Genomic DNA, 12,956 nt, shown 5'->3' on the forward strand with positions numbered 1-12,956 from the left:
TTGAAGGTATTACTAAACACCATCTGAGTAATTATTTTAAGCTTGTTCTCAGAAAGAAGGGCATATTTAGAAAACTAAACATCAATTAAAAACATGATTCCCTTGTCACAAAAATTGCTTATAGTGTTAGTCTGTTTTGTCTGCATTCAGGCAGAGAGGAATTGAAGCATGGTGGCAGTATTACGCAGAGCCAGAGTCCTGAACAAGAATTCTTCCTATGGTGTAGTCAATTACTTTCATACACTTGTCTGGTGCTATACCGTTCTACCACAGACATCATTACCTATTTTTAAATATTGCTTCTTGTTACTGCATAATATTTATTTAAGGTTCCAGTGTTACTTTGGAGTGTTAACAGCAATGACATGCAGTAGTTCATCTCAATCTAATTAATGATTTATAATATTTGTAGTGGCATGGAACTGAAGAGGTAACATAAAGACAAAACAGAATAATGAATTCTACTCTTCATTCCTAGTCTTATGGCCAACATCACCTTTATACTTCCTTTCTTCCTCCTCCTTCTCTCCAAAAAGGAGCTGCAGAGGTGTTTAATTCCATTTTAAAATTTTCAGTTCTTAAAACTCATTCCAAAAAGTTTGAGCTGTCAGCCTGAATACTTCTCCAGTAGTTTCTGTTATCAAATCATTGCAGAATAGGTTTTTTGTTTTCTTTAAATAAAATATTAACTGTTGTGCTTTTTTCCCCACAGTAGTGGCTAATTGTAGCTAATTACTTTGAAATACTTCAGGGAATGAATTTTTCAATTAATATTTAACTCATTTTCTTGGTACAAGAGACGGCAAGATGCAGCACATTATTGGCTCAGTCCATAGCATCTTATTTCCCATAATTTATCTTTCGTATAGTGCAGTAGAAGGCCAGATGACAGAAAACAGAGCATGGAAATTTTTCTTTAGCTGTTGAATGCAAGTATATCACACTATGTATTTTCTACTTAAATAAATTCTCAAAAATATGAGTATCAAATTTACTTAGTAAGTAAAAACAAATCTCATCAACTCTATAGAGATATATCTTATGTATCATGCCTCCTGTTTATGGGGAAACTTCATCAAAATAATTACAAAAAAACAAACAAGTTCCAGGAAGTTCTTTATTTAATGGTAAAAAGAAAAGTTTGTTCTTTAAAATAGATTGCTAATTCAGAACACATTATTAGCTCTTCAAATTAGATACAATGCCATTTTTACAGTTCAAAAAACCACAGTAATGCTGTAAAGATTTTCAAACAAGATTACTTCTTCAGTCTTAAGTTTCACAGTTCTCAAGAAATGACTGCTAAAAACAATTACTTAAAGACAGTTGCCATGTAAAGTGAATTTATTCTCTGGTTGAACATAGCTTTCTTTGTATACGCTTCCAGTTCTGCTAAGTTAATGTCATTCTCAGATATAACCCCTTTTTCTTTACATGTGGTTTCCAACTTTCTCCATTATGTAAGCTAAAATTGAGCAGTGTAAGTATGCAATGTCCTTTTAAAACCACGACAAGAAAACAAACAAACTACTAATTCCAGTTCAAAAGCTACAGCTTTTTATACCACTTCAGTAAATGAGGTTAAGTTTAAGTTATGCCCAAGCAAGTTACTAGCCTGATCGGCAATATAATGTAAACAAAAGCATTTCAAAATGCTGTTATAGACAGCCAATTTTTCATAGATAACTTACACCTACATTCTACTAGTTCTATGAACAGAAACACTTCAGAGCCAGCTCTATCTATAGGCATAATGCACTTTCCAAAATATATTAGAGGCAAATCATGACTTTACGTAACATATGGCATCAACGACTGCTGAAAGGAGCCTTTGACACATGCATGGTCCTTGTAAAACAATAAATATCTCAAGATAAATGCTTGCTGAGCATCTGTTACTACAAATGCACAACATACAAGAGTAGCAAAAGCTGTTTGAAAGTTTATTCAATTGCAACACTGATCTGATACTGACAAGATGCCAAGTCTGAAACTTCCTTCTTCAGCTGAGTCCATACATGACCCAGAAAACCTCAAACCAAGGTTTTCTAACATGCTATTTCCTGTCGGAGGCTTACTACAGACAGTTTTGACCTACCAAATTGAAAAAGGCTGTAAGCACAAGTTTTAATCCACAGTTGGACAATATCTAGATTTGTTTCTGTCTTGAAACATAGTCACTTCATCTTCTAAAGAAATTACACAGTAATTAGAAAGTGGCAGTAATGCATATGACTGCTTGTTAAAAACTTTTCCAGTATAGCTTAGTAGTAAACCCAAAGATTAGTAAGTGCTGCTTTGTTTGTAGAAGCATAAGGATTAACAAAGCAGATGCACAACTTACTAATCACTGTGCTGTTTAGTCATACTCCATGTGGTATGAAGGGGTAAAGGGAGAATCCATCCTTAGGTAATGCATACATTTAGGCAGGAGATATTATTATAAAATACTGTCATTCCACCAACAGAAAAGAGATTGATTACAAGAAGCAGAAAAATGCTAATTTACAAACTAAGAGCAAGCCGATTTCCATGATCATCTTACCAACGCACCAAGCATACTTTCATGTATGAAAATGTTAAGAACATGATCAAAATGTTAAGAGCATGAAAATTTAAGAACATTTTTCCACAGTTCCTTTTGTAATTTTAAAAACCAAACTGTTTCATAAGCTGCATTGCATTTCAAAGGAATTCAAACCAGCAAGTAGCTCGTCAAATTGGAGAAACAAAAATAGAAGAAAAAAAAAAAAAAAAGGAAGAAAAAAATAAAGCCCATCTCAGTTGCAGTTCTGTTTGTACAGTATTAGAAACAGTAACAGTTACTATTTTATTAGTTCTGTTTTTCAGTTTCCAAACTGTTCAAAAATGCCCTCAAGGATACAGTCAGTATGCAGAATTCCAGCTGGATGTCAGTGATACAAGCCGTTATCTGAGCCCGTCTAACCAAGCATTCAGCATAAATGCAAAATGCAGGTGCCCAGTGCTCCTCAAGATTATTATTGTTGTTTTGGGTTCTTTTGAAATTTCAAGCCAGAATTTTTAAAGAACATTCTCCTATGTGACTACAAAATCTGCATGCAGATGCTAAATACAGAAGCACAGAAATACAAAGGATGATATGTATTAGAATGTAAACACTCAACTAGTTTAAAGATTTCTGAACAGCTGCTGGTCAGAAAAAACATTTGTACTACTGTAGAAGATAAGATAATGAAGAAGGGATCCAAACTGCGCAATTAATTCCCTCCACAACCAAAGGAGCTCAGCACAATTATCATATGATATATTGGAGTTTACTTGCATTTCTCTTTCTGTTATTCAGCTGTCTTCCGTCATGAAGTTTGTTTAACATTAAAAGCAGGGTATGCAGTGCCCAGAGTATCATCTCAGTACGTCTGTGACAAATGCAATACTGTGTGCAGGTGTGACAAAGAATGAAGCAGTGGAATGTTTTAAGGTGGTAAAGAGTTCTACAGTGCATCCATACAGGTGGTTACTGGAGCTGTTAGACACTCACAGTGCAGGGAAGGACAGGAACTAACCGAAAATGCTTCATGCAAATTCCAGGTAAATTCTCAAATAACTTCGGGAAAATGTAGTCTTTTTCAAACTGGTGGTTCCATGTCTTCTACAAACTTCTCAGAACTTCTTTCAAAAAACAACAACAAACATAACAACATTCTCCAATCTTTTGAAGTAGAAGACGTATGAAAGTATATATAGTTTTGAATAATCTCCTTTACATAAGGAGGGAAATTTTAAGTCTTCACAGAAGGGAGGCAGTTCTAAGTCTACTTTGATTAACTTTGTCATAGCCTCAGTTCAGTCCAATACCTTGGAATTTGGCTGTCTCAGTGCAAACAAAGTAAGTCCTCAGTTCTCCCTTGCCTTTGACATTAATGAGTCCCCTACATTCACATGAATATCCCAGCTCCTGTAGTATTCTACTTGTTTCTTCTGTGACCTTTGTGTGAAAAGAATTAGAAAACTCCTGTGAAATTCTACTTATTATTCAAATAAATAAATAAATAAACAATTAGAAATAATTTCTTAGACATTCCAAGGCTCACGTTTACCTGGATTTTCCCAAGTTCCCCCGTACTCTCCATTCTGCTAGCAACATTAACAGTGTTGCCCCAAATATCATACTGTGGTTTCCGAGCACCAATTACACCAGCAATCACAGGGCCATGATTTATCCCTGTATAAATAAAAGCAGGTATCATTACTAAAGTATGTAGTTATGTGTTACCTACCTTCATTATTAGCTATAAATTGTGAGCTTCAGGGAAATAAATTAAAAAAAAAAAAAACACAACAACAACAACAAAAAACTAACCCTGCTACACTTTTCTGGCAGTATTATCACTGTTCTATAAAAACAGTACTGAACTTCATGAGATGGGAGGTCACTCATTCATTATATAATGGAAGTCCAAAATGAGCTAGGGCAGAGTTTATGCCAAAGCAAAATGTTTCTACTTTAAATATATAGAAATATGTATTTCTATAATGACAATACTGTCTTTAGCCGACAGTTAATAATTACAGACTATCTCCCTCTTCACCCATACCTGTAATTTTCTCCAAATTCATCCAGCTGCTGTCTTCCTATTGCTCCTTTCAGTGATTAGAAAAGCCCATCCCTGACATTTCTATAAGTTTGGCATATTTAAAAAGTGAGACAAGACAACACTACCTTCTGCTATTCATCATTTAATAATAATAAAATTACTGTATTCAGTTTTAAGCAGGGCTCCACAGAACTCCATTTATTTAAGTCATCCTGCCTCATTTTTAATTTCCAAGGAGCTGCAGAGTTCATGTTCTTCACAAACTGAACTTACCAATACGTAAGCGGAAATTGTTAAAGGAATGTCGGTTGATTCCATCCAGTTTACTCATCAGGGCAATTCCATATTCCACCATAATCCCAATGTGTGCATGCTGTCTCTCCTTATCCTACCATTTGCAACATGTTAATGATCAAATAACAACACATATGATTGTATTAGACTGGTTTGTATTCAAAACCAGTACTGTGAACGAATAAAGTATATAAGGATGAGGCTACACAATGAAATTGCACAGTTCAACAAAAATTTAAAATGGATTAAATTCAACTGGCATGGCTAGTCATAATGAATTTATGTCTCTCCTACTGGATTCACAGAATTGCACAGAATCACAGAATGGCTGAGGTTGGAAGGTACCTCTGGAGATCATCTGGTCCAACCCCCCAGCCAAGCAGGGTCATGCAGTGTGCATTGCACAGGATGGCATCCAGGTGGGTTTTGACTGTCTCCAAAGACAGAGACTCCACCACCACTCTGGGCAACCTGTTCCAGTGCTTAGTCACCCTTACAGTAAAGGAGTAAAGGTTTCTCATATTCAGCCAGAACTTCCTGTGCTTTGGTTTGTGCCCATTGCCTCTTGTCTTGTCGCTAGGCACCACTGAAAAGACTCCGGCCCCATCCTCTAGACACCCTCCCAGTATTTTACAATTCCATATTTAGAGTTCCATATTTAATGTATATGCTATATAACATATAGGAAGAGCACCTGCACGCATCCTAATGTCACGTACAATCCTGCTAGCCTGAGTACAGAAACTGGTCTTAATTCTTTTGGGTTACAGAATGTTTCAGATTCAGATCTAATGAGATATTTGAGGCTTCTCTTTTTGTGCCAGTTCTCAGCTATCTAAAGCTTCCTGTCAAATTATAAGATGGCTTTTTCTCTGGCAGCCATTCTTCCTTATCTCCAGAGCTATTCTGTTATGCATCTAGAAATGCTAAGCTACTGTAATCAGAGATAAAAGATGTAAGAAGTATGCAGTCTTGACTCTTGCTTAGAAACTGTGAATTCAATGAGACAAAACAGTTTTGTGATCATCCCCATTTCAGAAAGTTATCTTGGTGATTTACTTCCTTTTTTCCATCACACTTCATTCTGCTACTTTGAAACATACATGCATACACACAGCTTCACCAAACACATACAGCACTGAAGGTAGATTTCAGAAAAAAAAAAAAACAAAAAAAAAACACATACCTGGTTGTTCTCTTGGCCTGGTGTAACACTGAGACCAGCTGCTGCCATATAAGTGCTTCCAATGGTTTTTATTTTTTCAACACCACTAAATTTAGGTTTTAGCAAGAGCTGTTTGAAGGTAAGGAAAACAGAGACAGAGACTTTAATAGAATATTTCTGTGTGTGATTTAACCGGAAATCCTATGCTGCTTGCAATAAACACTGGACATCTGTAGGAACACTATCAATCACATGAATGTTAGATAAGAAAGCACAAAGTGTTCATTTAATCTTTTTGCTCTAACAGCTCGTAAGAGAAATGAAGCAACTACTGAAATTCACAACTTTGAAGCCATACTACTAACGAATTAGATGATCTCATCAGATGGAATATATTTTATTTCGAAGATTTCAAGGCTGAACTCAAGATATTAGTTAAGCATAAAAGCCTTTTTTTTTTTCTCTTTCCACTGCTAACAGATCTATTGAAACATTTTGCAGCAAAACCATAATCCAGTCCATTTTAGCCAGAAGCTTAATTACCTCATCAAAATCAGCAATGATTTCATTTAACAGCCGCAAGCATTCCAGACCCTCTTTATTGACATCACATTCAGTATAGAACACCTTAAAATCTGGCACTGATGCAAACATGACACAGACACAGTCATAAGATTGATGGTACCAGTCCTACAGGAAAACAAACAGTATAGTTAGATATTGTCAGCAGCTGACTTACACCACAGGCACTCAAAACTATGATTATTGTTTGCAAACAGTAATCAAATCACAATTTTCTTTGGAAACCAGCTACAGATCTTTACAGTTGGTGTGTCGAATTTTATCAGAAATATTAACAAAGTTGATGTGCCTAAGGAAAAGCTGCTGAGATATCTACATATCTCAAAGATTCTTATCTGTTCTGGACAGTGCCTGTTTTCTCCCACTTACCATAGCTTTGAAATCCGCAAAATATTTATTCTGATAACATGCTGGCAGAATCAAAAATGTCTTTGAAAAATCATTATCAATGAACTTTTCTCACAGGGTTTTTACCACAGAGATACTATCTGTTGGTGAACTAACTTCTTTAGAAAGAAGGTCTATCTTCTCCAGTGAATTATGGTCTTTAGAATGCAGTAAATCATTAAATATTTGCCAAATTCACTCTGCCCCAAAGCTGAACAATCAGTTCTGAAAAACAAATTTCAGAAACTGACACCAGAAGTTTGTGCTTTCTGAGCCTGTCTAGATAGCAGATTAGGTTTACAAAGTTCTTGGGATAAAAATAAGATGCAAAATATTGCAGTGTTCTTTGTGCTTGTTGGCCTGATGTTCTGTGTCACACTGGTCCAATTTACTGTCATTCATATGGTAGAGACTAAACATACCTCATTTCGTTTTTCACCAATGAAATATGCAGCGACATGTGCTGGAAGTACATTTTCCAGCAAAAGCCTGTTAACATTCTCCATCGTTTCAAACTGTTCGTGTTCTTTTTTAAACTTATTCTTCCACAGACAATCCAGTCGACAGTAATAATCAATCTGCAAATGAATCCGATACCATAACTTAAATCCATATAACATCTCACTTAAATATATAATGAGTTAAATTATTTCAAAAGCATAGTAGCCGTAAGATTTTTTCAAGACATTTTGAACTTAAACAGTTATGAACTGCATGCCTCAAAAACGGAATCAGAAAAATATGAAGCAGTCACTCCAAATGAATGCCATTAAGGTAGCATCAGATGTATGTACAACAACGGTATTTTAATAAAACAACAACAACAACAATAATAATCACAGTAATAATACAGTGATGGTTTTGAATTGAATTACTACATTTAGGATAAATAATCACAACGGATCCAAATTGCAGGAATTTCTAAAAAGTTCTGACTTCTGTAATATACATACTATTGAAAAAATAAAAACGTTCCTGCCCTTTCACAGCAAATTTTTTTGGTGTTATCTACAGTCCACAAGTACAAGAGAAAAAAAAGATAAAACTATATACATTAATTTAGTGCACAATTTCAATAAACGACACTTTTGCATTGTATTTAAATCAAATTGCTGCAAGTAAGAGAATTAAGCTGTTGCTTTTTATATACATACCTGTTTTGCAAGTAATATTAGGGTTACATAAAACAGAACCAGATATATATTAACCATTATCCTTGGCTCTTCAATGAAAAGCCTGAAAACAAGAAAACAATACAAAATCATCTGTATCCTTTAAGAAAATCCACACGACTAAGGGTTGGTTTGAGAGTGGGATGGAGAGCAGAAAGCATAGCAGAAGAGGATGTCTTTGTGCACATATATAGTACCAATTCATTCATGCCAATGGCTGCCTGGTTACCTGATTACCCTGATAGTAAAGAAAGATAATCATTCAGTTCAGTACATGAACTATGTCTGACACAATGACAAAGTGGTGCTGAAACCTTGTTAAGTAGCTATTGTAATGAGATGTTCCCTCCCCACACTGTCCTACAAAACAAACAAACAAACAAACAAAAAACAAACGTAGTAAACAGAACCTTGAAATAGGAAAACAAACTTTCTTATTGTAATGGGTTTACACGGCAAGGTTTTGGCAGCAGGGGGCCATAGGGGTGGCTTCTGTGAGAATGATCTAGAAGTTGCCCCATGTTTGGTAAGGGCCCCACTGTTGACCAGAGCCGAGCCAATAAACGATGTTGTTTTGTGCCTGTGTGAGAGCATATTTAAGACAGGGAAAAAAACCACTGTGCCACACAGCAGCTGGGAGAGTGAGAGGAGTGAGGAACAGTCTTGCAGGGAGCAATGTCAGTGCAGAAGGAGGGGGAGAGGTGCTCCAGGTGTCGGAGCAGAAGTCCCCTGCGGCCTGTGGTGAGGACCATGGTGCAGCAGGCTGTCCCCCTGCAGCCCATGGAGTACCACGGTGGAGCAGGGTTTCACGCTGCAGCCCGTGGAGGAGACCACGGTGGAGCAGGTGGCCCTGCACCAATGGAGGCTGCCACCTGTGGAAGACCCCTGCCGGAGCAGATTCCGGGCCGGACCTGTAGCCCGTGGAGAGGAGCCCACACAGAAGCAGGTGACCTGGCAGGAGCTGCTGCCCGTGGGGGAGCCAGGTTGGAGCAGTTTTCTCCTGAGGGATGGACCCCGTGGTACGGACCCATATCTGGAGCAGTTCCGGAAGAGCTGCTGCCTGTGGGAAGCCCATGCCGGATCAGTTCAGCAAGGACGGCATCCCAGGGGAGGGACCCCACAGCACAGGGGACGAGAGTGACCGAGAAGGAGCGCTATATACTGACCATAACCCCCACTCCCCTGTTCCCCTGCGCCACTCGGGGGGAGGAGGTGGAACAGGGTGGATGGGGGGGAAGGTGCTTTTGGTTTCTTTCCTTTGTTTCTCACTTCTCTAGCTTGTTAGTAATAAGCAATAAATCTTACTGTCTCCCTATGCTGAGTCTGTTTTGCCCATCACAATAATTACTGCGTGATCTCCTTGTCCTTATCTCAACCTTTGAGCCCCTTTCACATATTTTCTCCCCATTCCTCTTTGAGGAGGGGGAGTGAGAGAGCGGTTGTGGTGGAGCTCGGCTGCCCACTCGAGTGGAACCACCACACTTGTTTGTGGAAGGGAAGCTGATAATAAATAAAAACCTGAATTTCTAAAACAAATGTAACCATTAAATCACACCTGTACAGAACTCCACAGAAATCTGAGAGATCATTCACATTTCATAGTAAAATCAGTCTCTTACCACATTATTCATTTTCACTAATGTATCAAAGTAAATTCTTGTGATATCAACAATCTGGGATTTCAAGGCTAAACTAAGAGCTCATTTAGGCTTTTTTAAGCACTGAGAACTCACAGCTAAAATAAAATAAAAATATCTGCAAAATAAAATAATCCAAATCTTCAACTATGAGAATATGCTAAGAACATAGGAAACAGACTTGCAAATGAAGAGTAAAAGCTTTCCACACGATTTTAGTATTATTGTAGTTTCTTCAATTAGATCAGATAAGTTGCTGTTACTGTTCAAATTATCATGTAAGCAAATGAAGAGTTCACTATCCTGTTGGGCACGTCCGGCAAACACAGCTTAGGAATCAGATTTATCAAGGCTTTACTTCGCAGCTTACAAGAAAATCTACCCTACTACAAGACTGATATTCTACCCCTTCTTTCCTCCACTCTTTAACGCAAGCTAATTTTCCAGATATCTTAAAAGCCACATGGTAGAATTGTTCAGAGAAACAAACAAACAAACAAACCCCACACCTCCACTCTCTTTCCTTTCCAAGTGAATAAACAAGTACAAATGGAGATACAGTCTAATGAGATTTCTGAGTCATTAACTTTACAAAAAAGGTTTATAATGTCTGACTCATGCCATTATGGTATCTCAATATTCTAGTAAGCGTACAAAGATCCAACATCTTAAATAGAATATTATTGTTCATAAGAAACTTTATACTGCACCTGGTATTGTTGACGGATAGACTCAAGTTCCAAGGCTTTGGCAGGGTATTGAAAATGAAGAGGTATACAGTCACAGCAATAGACAGGAGGAGAACCTTGAGTTCGAAGCTCACTTGAAGAAATACTGAGCAAGCAATGAACCCCAAAATGCAGCAATATGCATAATACTGTAAAAGAAGATTTTAAATGCAGTTATGTTATTCACGCTTTATGCACATGCAACTTTCAAGCCATAGCAAATGCTTTAAGTTCATGACCATCATAAAAAGAAATTATAACCACTTAATCCTTTATTTTTAACTGTACTAAATGCAGAATTTAACACTTTTTACAGCTACTAGTTTTTAATTTGTTAAAGATGAACATTTAAACAAGAATTACATTAATATGAGTGGTATGAGTGTTGAGAATTTATTTTCTGAAGACTAGTAATTTAAGCAATTACTTATTTCAAGGTCAGGACTAACTTACACCAGCTTTATAGTCCAGTGAACTGGCTCTGAAGCACAACTCCTGAATTCTGGTCCTCTTTTTAATAGCGCTCCCTTTGTAACCTTACGCTGATAGCACATTCCCATCTCTCCAGCTTGTAACATGTAAGGCTGTGAGCAGCTCTCCAACCTTAGGCACAACTTCTTCATGAGAACTTTGATGCATTATCAAGCTAGAGCCATTATCCAATGGCAGGCATGAAAAATTTCATAAGGAAATCACAGTGCAAGCCTGGCTTCCACATTCAGCCAGCAGCTGGGAACTTTCGGAACATCAGTTGCTACAGAATTCATTGCAGAGACAGGATTGCTCTCCACTGCCACAGGTACAGATGTAGCTTACTTCAGTCTACAGACAATTCAGAAATTACCTCTCCTTCTGTTCCTCAAGAGTTTATTTATCTTTATGCACATAGGATCACATTATAGCAGCTTTTCACCCGTAACAGCACTGACAGACCTACCACATATCTGGGAGATTATTAAACAAAGCAAAAATTTCTGATGAAGAAAATGAAGCTAGAGATTTTTTTTGACAACTCAGAATCAGACCACCTATAGCAATGCATTGTACCAACTTTGTCATCCTAATGGCTTTGAGTATAACTTTCAAAAGATAATGAGCACACAGTTTCAACCCCACAGCCAACCCTCTGAGAGCACAAGTCTGTTTGCGATTTAAGCCCTTTCATTCTGCCACAGTACTTTACTGGGATAACTGCAAATTCAGTTCTCATTTCACAAACAATCACCACCCTGTTCTGCTGCTTTTCCTCAGAGTTCTAGACCTACTTTCAATTTTGCCTTTTTTTTTGTTGTTGTTGTTGTTTAAAACATCAAAAGTCATGCTTCCTTCATCACTGCAACAGCAGCAGAAACATCTCAATTTCCTTAAGAACTGTGATGCTGCCAGATGCCTAAAAAGTTGTTTTATACAGCAACAGAACCTGCCAGTTATCGAGAATATATATAGTATTCAAATATCTGAGTTTTAAAATAAAACATATTCACTACTTACAGTTTTCTCAGCGAAGTATTCAGTTGTGTCTCCAAAAGACTGATTTTCAGGCTTGCAAGAATAGAAAATCACTAGATGAGTACAATTCGCATTACATTATGTACGACTTTTCTGTCACAAGGACTTCGATTAAAAGGGTCCTCACACGACATACTATGCATTGTTCAATAAAATGCTCATCACCTGAAGGGGTGACCAGGTGACAAAGCAGCATCACAAAGATTTGAACAATCTCAAAATAGAAAGCTATTCTGAAGCTAAAGAGCTAAAATACTACATCAGCAGGAATAATCCTTTTGTGCAGTTAACGAGTGCTGCACCTAACTATCCCTGACACAAATGCCAGGGAACACCTCTCAAAAGTGTTGAGTAACCAAAGTAAGCCAACTTTGGCTTTACCCGTAGTATGAGACTTTTGAAAATCCCTAGGAAATGCACAGTAAAGTCATGGGTAATAACAGAAAATATTGCTAGAACTGCCTTGCAGCAGTAGTAATCTTTGTGTTCAATGGTTTAAGAATTCTGTTTTAATAAAAGCAGGAAAAGATATCCAAACACTGCCATCCATCTATATTCTACACACTATCCAAGCCTCGTTTCATTTTATCTTAGAAATGAAGACGTTACTCACATAGATGGTGCCATTCACATAATTTGATCTAGTAAAGTTTGCAGTATTGTTTTTTCCAGTAGTCTGATTTGTTAGCAAGGAAAAAAAAAAGACAAAACAACATACAAACTGGTTAGCAGGTAGTCATTCATTTTAAGATTTTTTGCTGCATGTTATACAGTGAGTCCTGATTTGGCTCTCTTTCAGTGCTACTGCAACTGAAGTGTTAGAACTCCATATCCCATATAGCTTCAATTAAGTATACATTCACACGCAAGGTAACGAGAAGGTTAGAATTGCCAAGTATTTACTT

General features: G+C 37.2%; 1 protein-coding gene across 7 annotated transcripts in view; it reads right to left on the reverse strand.

The window, feature by feature from the left end:
- Positions 1-1,103: 1,103 nt before the first annotated feature.
- ADCY7 (adenylate cyclase 7) overlaps positions 1,104-12,956 on the reverse strand; it is a 62,560-nt gene continuing 50,707 nt past the window's right edge. For all 7 annotated transcript variants that reach the window (XM_027467199.3, XM_027467196.3, XM_072043767.1 and 4 more), the window contains 10 exons: positions 12,665-12,727; positions 12,034-12,084; positions 10,525-10,691; positions 8,160-8,241; positions 7,428-7,583; positions 6,580-6,726; positions 6,058-6,165; positions 4,851-4,965; positions 4,080-4,204; positions 1,104-3,967 (listed from right to left, as the gene is read on the reverse strand). In XM_027467199.3, the coding sequence (XP_027323000.3) occupies positions 3,821-3,967; positions 4,080-4,204; positions 4,851-4,965; positions 6,058-6,165; positions 6,580-6,726; positions 7,428-7,583; positions 8,160-8,241; positions 10,525-10,691; positions 12,034-12,084; positions 12,665-12,727 (1,161 nt within the window). In that variant the 3' untranslated portion in view covers positions 1,104-3,820. The remainder of the gene's footprint in view (positions 3,968-4,079; positions 4,205-4,850; positions 4,966-6,057; positions 6,166-6,579; positions 6,727-7,427; positions 7,584-8,159; positions 8,242-10,524; positions 10,692-12,033; positions 12,085-12,664; positions 12,728-12,956) is intronic.

Source organism: Anas platyrhynchos, chromosome 12 (assembly GCF_047663525.1).
Source record: "Anas platyrhynchos isolate ZD024472 breed Pekin duck chromosome 12, IASCAAS_PekinDuck_T2T, whole genome shotgun sequence".
NCBI lineage: Eukaryota > Metazoa > Chordata > Aves > Anseriformes > Anatidae > Anas > Anas platyrhynchos.